Source organism: Henckelia pumila, chromosome 2, assembly GCF_033568475.1.
Source record: "Henckelia pumila isolate YLH828 chromosome 2, ASM3356847v2, whole genome shotgun sequence".
NCBI classification, from domain to species: domain Eukaryota; kingdom Viridiplantae; phylum Streptophyta; class Magnoliopsida; order Lamiales; family Gesneriaceae; genus Henckelia; species Henckelia pumila.
This window is the reverse complement of record NC_133121.1, coordinates 39,350,904-39,365,900: the sequence shown is the minus strand read 5'-3', so window position 1 is coordinate 39,365,900 and position 14,997 is coordinate 39,350,904. Positions and strand designations below refer to the sequence as shown.

General features: G+C 37.5%; 1 protein-coding gene and 1 long non-coding RNA gene across 4 annotated transcripts; one reads left to right on the top strand and one right to left on the bottom strand.

Annotated features, from left to right (window-relative positions):
- The first annotated feature begins 9,895 nt into the window (after window positions 1-9,895).
- LOC140879406 (U-box domain-containing protein 35-like) lies at window positions 9,896-14,876 on the top strand. 2 transcript variants are annotated; one of them, XM_073283106.1, is made up of 9 exons: window positions 9,896-10,179; window positions 10,427-10,518; window positions 10,693-10,814; window positions 10,952-11,146; window positions 11,731-12,244; window positions 12,317-12,415; window positions 12,511-12,939; window positions 13,034-13,870; window positions 13,962-14,876. In XM_073283106.1, the coding sequence occupies exons 1-9, from the start codon at window positions 10,014-10,016 to the stop codon at window positions 14,061-14,063; spliced, it is 2,556 nt and encodes an 851-aa protein (XP_073139207.1). In that variant the 5' UTR covers window positions 9,896-10,013; the 3' UTR covers window positions 14,064-14,876. The 2 variants fall into 2 exon arrangements, with proteins under 2 accessions (XP_073139207.1, XP_073139206.1); XM_073283105.1 differs by having other exon boundaries at window positions 13,034-14,876.
- On the bottom strand, window positions 10,520-13,165 carry LOC140879408 (uncharacterized). Of its 2 annotated transcripts, none has more exons than XR_012149409.1 (3): window positions 13,025-13,165; window positions 10,901-11,130; window positions 10,520-10,826 (listed from the first exon to the last, which is right to left on the bottom strand). It is a non-coding gene; the product is annotated as an uncharacterized lncRNA (long non-coding RNA). The 2 variants fall into 2 exon arrangements; XR_012149410.1 differs by lacking the exon at window positions 13,025-13,165 and adding an exon at window positions 11,988-12,093.
- Window positions 14,877-14,997: the final 121 nt, after the last annotated feature.

Below are 14,997 nucleotides of genomic sequence, written 5' to 3'. Positions count from 1 at the left end.
GCGTTTGAAGTTGTCGGGTAGTCGTATAGGGTTAAACGTTGGAATTGAGCTAGCACCGGGCAAATGACTTACTCAAGGGCTATTGATGGTCATTTAGGGATACTTAGAGGGTGTTTGGATAGGTTTTTGATGCGTTAGGACATGAGAAGTGAGTTTGGGAAGCCTTAGCTTTAAGTGTACCAAAACAGAATTTTTCTAGCCTAAGCGGTTCACCTTTAGGAATGAGATCTGTTCATGACCTTTTGGAGGCCTGGGCAGGGTATGCTCTAAATTTTCTGAATGTGTGTGATGTGAGAGTCATGTCGGTGTGAATTGGGCTTATTTCGGATAAGAATCGAGGTGGTAAGGTATATTTTATGTTGAAGTGCCATGAGCAGATTTTTCGTAGAGTTAGGGGCTGTCCGAAGAGTCATTGTGATGTGAGAGTCGTGTCGGTGCGAATTGGGATTATTTCGGATAAGAATCGAGTAGGTAAGGTATATTTTATGTTGAAGTGCTATGAGCAGATTTTTCGTAGAGTTAGGGGCTGTCCGGAGAGTCAAATTGATCGAGGTGTTCGGGTTGTTGTTAAAGGATAAATACTGATCCTAGGTGTGTTTTAAGATGTATTTGAGGTGTCGGTTTGAGCGGGATGCCTTTTGAATAATAATGAGCACGGCCGAATGCTCTGGTTTAACCTTCTTGGTATAAGTCAAGTAATACTAGAAAAGTCCTTATGCCTAAAGGGTGGTCACTTACACTCCATTCATCCACTAATTCAAAGTTTATATTATCTTTTGAGTTTCATGTCATTTAAAATATTCAACGCCATTTATTCGTGTGTGTGGCTCTAAATTTATTTAACGTTCTAGTCCCGAAGTTTTATTAAAGAATGCTTGTGAAGGTAAAAGTTGAAATGAGAAAATGTTAAATGAAAGGAAAGTTAAAGAATGAAGTGAGTTGGTTGTGACTTGGTCGTGCAATGATGGGTCGGGGGATGCCCTGGTTCACTTGCCAAATGACGTGTAGTACGAGGTCGAGAGACATCTCGGTTTCCCTACCAAATGGAAGTGTAGTACGAGGTCGGGAGCAATCTCGATTTCCCTATCAAATGGACGTGTAGTACGAGGTCGGGAGCAATCTCGATTTCCCTACCAATTAAGGGCAATGTGAGGTCCGAAGAAATCTTGGCTTCCTTGCCGGCATTGTATACTATAGTCATTGATCGATCAAAATCATAGTCACAATCGATGATCCAAATTCAAAAGCAAAATCATAGTCACAATCGATGATCCAAATTCAAAAGTAAAAGTAAAGGATAAATGATTCATGAATGTGTTTTCTATCGCACATTGTTTTTGTTCTTACTTCGGACATGTTATGACTTTTTCCTCTTCATGTGAGATTCATAAGTGTACCTAGTACTATTTTTAGTATTATGCATTATTTTGAACCCTTGTTGTATTATTTAAATTTTGCTGGGCTTTTAGGCTTACTACTATGCTTGGTGCAGGTTGTATTTTGTTGAGATCGAAGGGCATGACTCTCGAGTGGACTGCGATGCGGGCACGACACATCCCTCCGACCTATGCTATTTTTTCGCATAAGTTTATTTAAACTTAAATGTTATTAAATATTTATTTTGTTTATTTAGAAAATGTAAATGAAATGATTTTTTTTAAGATTTGTTTCTTGGTCTGTAAGTATTAAATTGTAATATTTTGATGTTTGTGATGTTGAACCTTTTCCCCTAGTTTCTCTTTTATTTATTCTGGTCTAGTTTATCTGTATTGTCGGTTGCTTTTGTTGTTTGTTGTCTGTGTCAGGTGGGTTTTAAAATGAACAGATGGTTCATGCCGAAATTTTTCAAAAATCCACACAATTATTTAAGTTTATTTACAGTAGAAGTTTAGGGTCATTCCAGCAACAATACAATAGGTTCTTTTTTTTTTTATTACAAAATAATACTATTTTTAAACTCATCATGCACCACTCTCCTATCAAACTGCCACAGTCTCTCCAATAAAATATGACACGCTTGAATAGGGACCACATCACATAATACCTCATCAACATACTTGCCAATAGAAAATGGCACCACAACTCTCATATTAACTTTCACCTCCGCGCAGTCATTAAACCATTAAAACCTATATGGATGAGGATGCTTTAAAAGAGACAACCCCAATTTTTCCACAAGTTCGCAACTCGCAACATTCGTACAACTACCCCCATCAATGATAAGACTGCACACCTTTCCATTCACAAAACAACGAGTATGAAAAAGATTTTTCCTCTAGCTCTCTTCCTCCTCCTTATGTTGTGTATTTAAAATTCTCCGAGCAACCAATAATTCAGCAACAACAGACCCAAAACCATCCTCATCATCAGGATCTACTAACGCAGGTATATCATCATAATTTTTCCCATCACTTTCAGACTCCACATCACCACAAGCATTAATAATCATCAACTTCTTATTTGGACATTATCTAGAAATATGGCCAATAACTTAACATCTAAAACATTTAATATCTCTAGACCGAACATTAGAAGTTTCAGAGGTACCTTTTGCTACTTGCTTTGGTGCCTCCAATTTGGTGTCAGATTTTGATTTGTACATCGGGTTGTTATCCTCTCGTTTTGCAACGTTCGGACGCCAAGACGTCGACGATCCTCCACCGAAAGGTAATCGGCCAGCTCCTCTTTGCTTGAGCTGTTGTTCCACCTTCATGGTCGTCTGCACCATCTCATCCAAATCAAAACAGTGACGAAGCTCCACTTGATCTTGGATTTCTCTAATCAACCCACACAAAAATCGAGCCATTGTAGCTTCATTATCTTCCTCAATGTTGGTTCGGATCATTGTGGTCTCCAACTTCTTGTAGTAATCCTCCACGCTCATTGAACCCTGCCTCAAAGTCTATAGACGCCTGTATATATCACGATAATAATGGTTAGGTACAAAACGCTTCTTCATGACACGCTTCATCTCTTCCCACGTCTTGATAGGCGACTCTCCACATCTCTTTCTAGTGGTCACTAATTGATTCCACCATATTAATGCATAATCTACAAACTCAACCACTATCAACCTCACTTTCTGAAGATCAGAATAGTGATGGCAATCAAACACAAACTCCACACGCTTCTCCCATTCCAGATACGCCTCCGGATCAGATTTCTCATGAAACGTTGGAATTTTCATCTTAATGCTACTAATATTCTCATCCTCCTTACTGCCCTCCGTATATTTTCTACTCATCTCTTCTCGCCTATGTCTAACCCCCATGTACTCTTATATCCCCATCCCAATTCTCATCAAAACTCTCCCTTCCTACTTTTTTTTCACTACCACTACTCTCCTCCAATTTACTCATCCGCTCATGAAGAGGTTCCAACTCCGACCTCATCGCTTTAGTAAATTTCCCCATCAATGCCTCCATTTGAACCTTGAAAATTTCTTGGTTCACATTTCACTAACATCTTTATTAGGATTCATGGTACCTGCAAGAAAATCGTTAGTAATAAATTTTCTCACACAAGTTCTCACAGTTCACTCCAAACGAATCAATCAATCACTCTTTTTTTCACTCAAATTTGTGGTAAGGCTTTGCTTTGTAGAGTAAAGGATCAAACCTTCAAGTTCAAAACGTTTAGACACTTGAAAACTAACTCACAAAGATTTTACCAACAAAAGTAAGGAATTTTTATGGACGAATTGACTTTGACTCGCACCCAAGGATGAACAAAGACAACGGAATTGGCCACAAATTACTTTGCTTCTTCTATTTTTTTTTTTTTGAAAATTTTTTGTCCCTCTCAATTATTTTTGACCGATTGTTTTTTGAATTTATAACTAGTAGCACAAGACACAAGACTTGGATAACAAGTTTGAAATAAACGACACAGAAATTTGATATAAGATAGACGAATAACGAAGAACAAGGAATGTAGAACGAAGAACGAGGAACGAGGAACGAAAAAAGAATATAGATTAAAGAAGGATATGACTTACTGAATAAAAAACCTTCGCTTTGATACCAAATGATATGAATCTTGATGAGTAAGATTACCAAACACGATTATAAATTAAATCGCACCCTCTAACCAATAATCAAAAGATCCAAAGAGTTTTTTCCAATCTTTGAAACAAGTAAAATTGATAGAATTTTAGATTTCCACCTTTAATCAACGGAACGATTAACAACAGAAATCACGACAATCGAAACCAAAGAAAATTTTTATATAACTTGTATCTGACAATCTTCAGTAAGAAATCAATTGACAAACATTTTCAAGTAATTAAACTGTGAAAAGTTTGATTTGAAAAGCCAAAGTAAAGCTTTGAATAAAATTCTAGAGAGAATTTCAATAATGTTTTTATAAACTGAATTTGAATTATTATTAATAAAAATAAACAAAGTATTTATAGTTTACAATAAAAAATAAAAGATAATGTAAAATAATATCAAAGATATCAAAAGATATCAGCTAAAAGTTTCCTGGTAGGCTTAAAAGTTTCAAAATAGGAAAAATAATGCCAAAATACTCAAAATTTTTGAACACACACAAACACCTTTTGTGTGTGTAAAAGGACGCGGCGCGGGCGCACGAGCGCGCATGAGTTTCGCAGGAACGGCACGGGTGCTCGAATATTAAGGCGCGGGCGCGCTGAAGCCTCGCAGGTCTTCGTCAAATCAGCATTCGTACGCGCGATCTTAAAGGCGTGTGCACGCATTGGGCTCGCTGAACAGGGCGCATGCGCGCGGATATTTGGGCGCGAGCGCGCCTGAGGCTCGAATTTGGACATTGAATTCTTGAGTTTCTTCCATATTTCTTCACTTCCTTGATCCCTTTGAACTTCAATAACATTAATCTTCCTCCAAATTGACTCTCAAGCTTTCCAATGCCATCTTGATAATCTGCCATCAACAATTGAAGTGCTTCCTTGAAATTTTTATCTTGACCTCTCGTAACTGGTCCTCTTGGTATTGCCAATGGGTCCTTGGCCACCTGATCAACATGCGAGACATCCATGATCGCATCAGTAAAGTACTGATTAGTCGGAACGCACTATTAGTACTCTTGAGGATATGCGGAGAGCTTGGTCCAGCTTGGCAAGATCAGTTACCACTGATTGAATTTTTATACAACAACAGATACCACATCAGTATTGTTATGACACCATTTGAGAAATTGTACGGACAAAGATGTCGTATTCCACTGTTTTGAGAATAAATTTTGGAAACGATGGGTTGAGAAACCAAGAGTTAATTCAACAGGGTGTTGATATAGTTGATTTACCAAAAAAAATAACTCTAGAAGTTTATTGGTCCAATTGGGATGTTGGACACTAAACGAGATATAGTATAGACTAGCATTGCCGGTATATAGGTGTAGTATCCACGAGGTGTTCCATGTATCACTATGGTAATGATTTGTGGTAGATGAGTCTTACATCTTGCAATCATCCAAGGTACAGTGGATACAGATTTGACATGTGTGGAGAGACCATGTTGTTACTGAATCATAAGAAACAGTATTTTGGAATAAGATGTTCCTTTTGTAGTCCAGTTTCAGTATTAAGACACTATTGATGATTATTTGGATTACAGTGAGATCTTGTAAAATGATATGAGAAAATAAGAACCTGTTGTTCTTATTCAAGTTCATTCGGTACTTAAGATTTGATTTCGAGGACTAAATCTCTTAAGTGGGGGAGAATGTAGTAGACCGATTCCATTTTACAAGATTAATTTACTAATCATGTTTAGATTTAATGAATCATGATTTAGGCATTTTAATATAATCTAACGGACCAAGTAATCGGATTCAGAATGTCCAAAATAGTCCAGAAGGGGTCCAAGGGTTAGGGCGGATCGGATGATCCGAACCCTAGATCAGACCATCCGAACAAAGGGAGTTTGGAAGCACGAATTGAGTTCGGAAAGTGGGTTAGATCGGACGCTCTGATCAGGAGATCGGACGGTCCAAACTCACTAAGGACAGGTGTCCAAATCTAGAGTCGAGGATGACATCATGGCTGACATCACATGGCCATATCGGACGATCCGATTTGTAGGATCGGACCATACAATGTGTTCCCAAGAAAAGTGGCAAGAAGAATTGTACAAGTGTATCAGACTTCTGAGATCGGACGATCCAAAGTGGGATCGAAGCATCCGAACTCGCATGCATGCAACGTGGATATCATGAAAAGATCGGATCGTCCAAATTGGGGATTGGACGATCCGTACTCCGTATATAAATAGGGGCCGAGATGGCTCATTTCAAATGAAAAATGAATCCTCTCCTCTCCCGTCATGGCTCTATTTTAATGGCTTCGGGACTCTTTCTTTAAAATTTGGAGTAGGAAGTAGTATTTTATAACGGACAGTGTCCGTAGTGGTGGACAAGTAGCGAAGGTTTGGAGAGGTGTCTAGGGTTCGTAGCAAGGTTGTGCCCAAGCTTTGAGGCATTAGACATCAGCGAGCTGACGACGGGGGAAGGTATAGCTGTGGCTCTTTATAGAAAATAGGGAGTATGCTATAGCTTAATTAAGGCTTTTAGAGCATGATAGATGATGTTTCACATGTTAGATAATGCATGTTATTATGTATTGTATTGCTGAATGGTAGGCTTGGAACCTAGATGAGAGCTTCTAGGATCTGCCTTAGTAAGGTACGATAGTACTGTTCGAGATACCCTGACTGAGTATGCATTTACTATTTGTTGCATTAATGTCAGGTCACCATCAGTTGCATATGTAGGTCACTCCTGAAGCGACGACACGACATGCTACTTACCCAAGGCCCTAGTATTTTTCTTGACCCTCGTGTCTTGATACCCAGATCACTTGCATTCATGCACATATAATATTCTTATACTCATACTCTCGTACTGAGCGTTTTATGTTCACTTCCTCGTACTGTTGTTTTTGGACACCCCTTTTGACGGGGCAGTTGCAAGTAGTTTTTCGTAGAGATCTGAATATTAAGTTGTGACCAAGGCAGGATTGCGGGGTCAGCCATTAGATTTTACCATGCTGGTATTAAGTTATTCTAGTTTCCACAAGTTTATCTCTGATTATGATTATTTATTGTTTAATTGCATGTCTAAGTTTTTGATTAGTAGGTGATTATAGTGCATCTTACTACAAATGTGAATGAGTCTTTCACCTCTCTGAACATGAGAATTGACGATTTAGATTCTCGATTTGATGAAGAGGATGACTCTTAGTTTCTTATTTATTGTATTTAAATTTCTTTGGTAATTTTAGTTTATTAATGAAATCTTTATTTAAATTGTGTTGTTTATTCTTATACTTTTTTATCATCGCAAAAAAGGGGAGAATAAAATTGGTTAAATAATAAAGAATAATAAACAATAAATTTTTAACATAATTGTTAATTAACTTGTTGTTTAATTTAGGGGGAATTTTAATATGCATTTATCAACTGTTTATTTAGTCTTTGCATATTTATTTCTTTTATTTGACCAAGTTTTGTGATTATCAAAAAGGGAGAGATTGTTATGCCGTAAACGCATAAAAATCTCGTAAGTGAGATTAATATTTTTAAAGCGATAACTTATCTTGTTTTGATAATTACAAAACTAGGTTAAATTGTTACTAATGGTTTAAATTGAGATAATTGCATATATTATATTTTGTAACAAAATATTTGGAATCAAGTTCAAGAATAAAGATGGTTCAAGAATAAAGATGTAATTATCGGATTGATCACTTCGGACGCCGGCTTTGATCGGACGGTCCGATGCAATCGGACATTCCGATTGGAGGATCGGACGCTTCGATCTCATTACGGCGGTGACAAGATTTGTCCGGATACTTTTTCACGACAATGCATTTATTGATGACGACCGAACGCTCCGATGACAAGATCAGATGCTCCGATCAGTGCAAGCGCCGTCTAATTTTGAAATTTAAAGATCTCAGTTTGGACGCTTCGAATTCGGAATGGACCATCCGATCTCTCCCGATTCAGCACTATAAATAGAGCATTTCCGAGGCCATTTGAAGACACAACTCACCATCTGATTCTCTCGTCCATTCAAGCATTATTTGAGCGATTCTTCAAGAACTCTAAGCCTATTTCAAGTCCCTCAAAATATATTTGTGTATCGAGTTGTATAAGTGCTTGAAAATCGTAGTTGTGTATACTCGAGTGTGAAGCCGAGTTTATGTGGCTATCCTTGGATCCCTTAAAGTCAAGTTTTTGAGTTATTGTGAGGCTATCCTTGGATCCCTCAAGGCCAAGAGACGCAGTGATCGTATTGTTGTTGTATCGGCTTACTTGCAAGGCCAAGACAAAGTGCTAGTGATACCTTGATTAATCGACCGTAACCAAGAAGGGGAGATATAGACGATTTATTGTCGAACTTCCATAAACATATCCTCTCTTACTTACCGCTTTATTTACTTTCTGCCAATTACTTTATTCACTTTCTGCATTTATACTTGACTGTCCTACGTCTTCTGCTTGCGTTTTTGCAAAATCATTTTAAATTACTAAAGTTTTCAATAGAAACTAATCTCCCCCCCCCCACCCCCCCACCCATTAGGTTCCAACAATATACTCATACTTTCGTACTAGGCATTAATCGCTCACGTCTTTCATTTTATCTTGTACACCATATTCGACGAGACAGGTGTCAGGTTGGACTAGGCAGGAGATCAAGGCAGGGTTAGTTGTAGGGCTAGTGAACTCTTGGAGGTTTTTTTTTGTTTACAGTTTTGGTTCCAATACAGTATTTTTGATTTAATCTATAAAGTATTGTTTTGGGTTTAGTGCGGGTTTTTTTCTGCCAGTTTGCATTGTTTACTCAAATTTAAGTTTGTGCTGCTATGATTAAGTTTTAATTGCTTGCCTAAGAATTTTAAGTTAGTAGGTGATTCGGATAAGGTCACTACATTTAACCAGCGGGAAGAGGGAGAGAACGACCAAGTCAGAGCAGTTACAAGTTAGTAGAACTGTTAGTGGGGTTGTTAGTCCTACAGGTAGTGGGCTAGTGGAGTTGAGAAGTTAAGGAACTAACTCGAGAAAGAACCAACATTTAAAATATCATCAATGCAGAAACAAGTTCAACAACTTATCATCAACAAACGGTGCAAATCTCTGCAAATTTCAACCTACAACTTCAAATTCAGTCTTCAAATTTTTAGTTTTTATTTCTAGTTGAATCATTTTAGTTCTATTTTTCCAGCATTACTCTATATCTTTCAACTTTCAGATTTTATATTTTACCTTTTCTTTATTATAAAAATGTTATTTTCATTTTACAGTTATATAATCTTGTATTCATGACATTCAAAAAAAAATTTTTTCATGTTTTTTTATTAATTTATTAAATTTATATTAGTTGGATCTAATCGAAAAGGTTATAATCGACGACCGAATTGGGACTCGCAACGTCCAATTAGAATTTAGATTTGTTCACTCTTTTATCACATTTTTGCACGATCTATGCCAAGCACGCCTGCGCGCAATAATCCAGATCAAATAGTTACACGCGCAATGTGTGTGTCACGGTTGCAAATTAATATATGAGACTAAGGGATTCTGTGACTTTTTGCATTTTTACAAAGGTGTAAAATGCTGGCATGTGATTATAATTCTAATTATGAGCTGATTTAAGTTAAGCAGCATAATTGAAGATGTAAATTGAATTAAATTGTAGTGAAAATCAATTTATTATATTAATACGTAACTCAAACAAAGCTTTAAACAATATATATAAATTAGGCAACGTTTGGGAAAAAAAAATTAATTAAATGAAATGCACTTACAAAATTAATGTTGTATAATCTAAAATAGAGGTGGAAATTCTTACGACTTGATAAAACCAACAATTAATTAGTTGGCCCTCAGATATAGGCAAAAAAATATTTGACTAAACATTAAATTCTTAACCGGTGCCGGTTAACTCCGGTGCATGCATGGCTGAGCTTCCACGGTAGCGCCACCCAACAACCGCCATTATCAGCGGCGTAGTTATCGAGCGCCACCCACATGGCGAATCGTAACTGCGAGGAGGGAACGACCATTTCCTCAGCCGTGGCAATTGACAGAGACAAGAACAGCCAATTCGCCGTCAAATGGGCCATCGACAATTTAATGTCCAAGGATAAGAGAATCATCCTCGTGCATGTCAGCAGCCAACCTAATTTTCATCTCCGTATGTTTTCTTCATCCCTGATTTTTTTCCGTAATAAAATATTCTCGTGGTAAAAACTGGTTTCCAATAGTTTTGCGCATAAAAAAACACACATATTTTTTGTATAAATATATAAGTTTTACAAATTATCAAGAATTTTATAGTATGCATTAGATCCTTGTCATGATTACTATTTATATGATTTCAATTTACTTTAATTCTATGATATGGTTCTAGCATTTTGAAGCTATTACTTGATGTTGGACAGAGGATGGTGCACCAAAAGAAGCCCGGGCTCTTACTCAAGCCGAAACACAACAATTATTCCTTCCTTATCGCAGTTTTTGTGCTCGAAAAGGGGTAATTATTACTACTATTCTCATAAATTTATTAAGATGAAATACTGTATTCAAGAACCACAACCCCCCGTTTGAGAATACAAGGCATAATTTGTTTAGAAATTGAAGCTGATCCCACTTGCTAAGCTTCATTTTTTGAAGATTCTTGATTTTTCCACTAATGTAATATCTCCAGATTATAGCAAAGGAGGTAGTTCTTCGAGACCTAGACATTGCAGGCGCGCTTACTGGGTATATCATTGCTAACTCCATCACAACAATCGTCCTTGGTGCTTCTAGTCGAGGTGCCATCTCGCGGTATATACTTACCTGCAATACATATTCTAAGAAAAATAAAGTAAAAAAAAACTTACATTTTTAATCTAACGTTTTCAAATACTCACATATATGCATCTATGATAGGTTCCACCTGTATTTAATATTTCTTTTCATAGGGCATTTAGAAATTCAGATGTTCCTAGTTCAATAGGGAAATCAGCACCAGATCCTTGTTCAGTTTACACTGTATCGAAGGGAAAAGTGTTGAAAATCAAATCTGGTAGCGAACCTTCCACTCCCACCAGTGCAACTAGTTCAATGCCACACAATGTTTTCTCACCTCCTTGTCCGGATTCTGCAAAATTTCATCCGTAAGTTGACAACTTTTTATTCTTTTGTCAGATTCACAGCCTAACAACACGTATATGTGCACTGGGATTTCGCAATTGCATGTATTCTCATAATAGGAACATGATTCGCTCAAAAATCAAAATATTTAACTACAATGATGGCAACATAAGGTTTCCACCGAGTCTCGATCACGTTACATTTAGTTACCAAAAAACTAAATGTGACTACATCAAAGCATGCAGATGCCTGAATCACTTAATGACATCATTCGGTAATTTCATGAAAAGGGATCCGGATCCAAGAGTGCAGATCTTTGTCACACCACCACGAGAATTGTTGGTGATATCATCTACACCATCCTTTGGTCATTGCACAACGAGTGATACCAAATGGTGCAGATGGTGCCAAATCGTGATCGTAATGGTGTGGCATCATCTACACCACTCCTTGGTCTCTTTAGACTAGGATGGAGATCATGCTGGATCTTTACTCGTGATTATGTGGCATTGTTTATTGACCATCATTTTATTGACTATCATTTTATTCTCTCATACTGGGTCAGACAAGTAAATTCAATTTATAGATTTTGAACATCTGATTTTAGTCAAGGAAGTTGGAAAAGTGCTGCCTCTGAGTTCTCATTTATCGATGGAAGCAACTGCAAGACTACTACTTCACCACTGAATAGCAGAGATCATCTGCAGGCGACTCCAATCAACAAACTAATTATCAGCAGTAAGATCCCCCTTGAAAACTCGGAAGAAAGTAGTGGATCTGTACACATTGCCCAGTGGGAAGGGCACAACGAGAGTAAGAATCCCACACCTGTGGAATCAGCAAGCAGTAGTTACGAGTCTTTACCCTATGTCAGCAATCACAACTCATCTTTCGGTTCATTGATTAGTGGCATTGAACCTGGCAACAAGCATTCTGAGATCCATAAGTCGACGACAAATTTGAATCTTCGGGTCCGAACCAAGGAGACTTCACCTCAGTCTTTGTCTGGATCGAGTAACAATTCTGGAGTTCCAAGTTTTCCCTCTGATGTCTCCTTTGAACTTTTAGATCAGCCTCAATCTTCGGATTCAACAAAGAGCCCCAAATCTCCTCAAGCAGCTGTGAGTTAAAAAAACTTCTATGGACTTTGGAAATTTTAACAATTTGATGCGAAAGCCACATCATTTTTACAGGAGATAGAAGACGAATTGAAAAGATTGAGAGCAGAATTGAAGCAAACCATTCAAAAGTACAATGCTGCATGCCAAGAAACTGTAACTGCTAGAGAAAAGGTAAATTAAATTACTACATAAACCATGTATTTATTGATGAAAATGAAAGAACTGGAAATACTAAAGCGGATATCCCATAATAATTTTTAATACAGGCAAGAGATATTGCTCAGTGGAAATCAGAGGAATTGAGTAAGTTAGAAGATGCCAAGCAAGCGCAAAAGGTAGCAATGGCCATTGTGGAGAGGGAGAAGCAGAAGTGTAAAGCTGCAGTTCAACTAGCACAAAAGGCACAACGTATTGCAGAATTGGAATCAGTCAAGAGAAAAAGAGCAGAGATGAAGTTCAAACACGAAGCCGAAGAGAAGCAGAAGGCAATGGATGCATTAGCCCGCTGTGTGATCCAGTATAGAAGGTACTCGATTCACGAAATTGAAATTGCAACAAATTACTTCTCTAGTTCACAAAAGATTGGTGAAGGGGGATATGGGCATGTTTATAAAGCTACTTTAGATCACACACCTGTTGCTATAAAAGTTTTGAGCTCAGACATATCGCAAGGCCAAAAGCAATTCCAAAGAGAGGTATTTCTTCATTCAAGTATAAAATAGGTAAGTAACGACACTGCCACGTGTAAAAGATCACATAATTTATGTTATGTTTTCTTACCTCGGACAGGTTGAGGTGTTGAGTCAGATGAGACATCCCCATATGGTGATCCTGTTGGGCGCGTGTGCCGAGCACGGCTGCCTCGTGTATGAATACATGGAAAACGGGAGCTTAGAAGACAGGCTTAATTGCAGAAATGGCACTCCACCCTTATCATGGAGCACTCGTATTAGAATAGCCGCAGAAATCGCCACTGCCCTTAATTTTCTTCATCAAATGAGACCAGAGCCACTCGTCCACCGTGATCTTAAACCTGCAAATATTCTCTTAGACAAAAACTTTGTGAGCAAGATTAGTGACGTTGGCTTATCAAGGCTCATTCCACCCAATTTGGCTCATTCCGGAACCCAGTATCACATGACAGCACCAGCAGGAACATTCTGTTACATTGATCCAGAGTACCAGCAAACAGGAATGCTGGGGACAAAATCAGACATATATTCATTAGGTGTAATGTTGCTGCAGATCATGACAGCCAAACCTGCAATGGGCCTAACACATTACGTTGAGAACGCAATAGAGGAAGATCGTTTTGCTGAGATTCTGGACCATAAGGTCAAAGACTGGCCTGTTAAGGAAGTTTTATCCTTGGCTAAATTGGCTTTGAATTGCTGTGAATTGAGAAGAAAAGATAGGCCAGATCTTGATTCCGTAATACTACCAGAGCTGGAACGGCTAAAGGACCTGGGACCAGAAGTTAAAGACGGAAACAGATTTTTTTATATGTATTCACAAGATAAAAGGTTTGTAGGAACCTCACCTTCAAGCCATATTTTTCTGAAGGAATTTGGCAGTACGGACTTTCAACATAAAAGATTTCAACAAGAAAGCTCGGCTTCAAGTCAGGTCAGCCAGAAATTTGTATCAGATACTAGTATATTAGCATCAATTCACACATATCAATGCAATAACAAAGAGTGTTTTCATGCTCAACTAGGAAACAACGAACAGCAATCCTGAAACCCAAATGGAAACTCCTTTCATTTACACATCTGGAAGTGGAAGCAGCACTAGCACAATACTAGAAAATGTGGATTAGTAAGGGAAATTCTTAATCACATGTTCACACATCCCTCTGTATCAAAGTCTTTGTCATATCTCTGAAGTGAGTATACATTGACTGACATTAAGAGCATAATTGCTGGGTACTATTATAATAGCCTACCTCGCAAAGACTCTGCATTCAAATTAACTTTCCATTCCTAAATTCTAAACTTATGCAGATGTTTATTTATTTGTGTCGAAAAGAAACTGGAGAAATGCTCTATCTGAAGGTTTATTCATCTTATTAACTTATTCAATTGAATCATCAAACAAACTGATATACTGCTACATAAAAATTTTATAAATAAAATTATTACAGAATTCATATTTTACTGATTCTATTCCTGTTATTTAGCTGTTGACCAACAACCAATTTTCAATTCTTTGGCTTCCGTCTATCACTATAATTAACTCAAAATTGCTACCAGTTTACATGTTATCAACAGAGAACAAATCTAATTCAAAATCGGAAGATTTTCATAATCACAATTCAAAAGTACCGAGGCAATTGATGTGAAGAGATTTGTACATCTCCCATGCACATGAAATCGTGAATACCTGCAAAACTCAATCACCAATCACAGTGCCTTTGAAATCTTATGTGAATATGGCATCCATTGAAATAAATGCAAGGGAAGACGATACACCTTTCGGGACATAGAATATGGAGTATCGAATCACCAAACTACCAATACAAGAATTAGAAATTTTCAACAGTAAAAAGATGCATATGAATTCCCAGTCACAAGAAAGCTCGTAGACAATATGCTCCATTCCACATACAGATGATAGGCCCCAAAAAATCTCTGGGGAAAGAACTCTACATCAGCAATTGTATCATGGAAAAAATCTGTATCCCTGGATAATTTTCAAGGGTGAAACAAATGTATCACGTAATTCACGTTTGACTGTCATTAAGTAATTTTTGT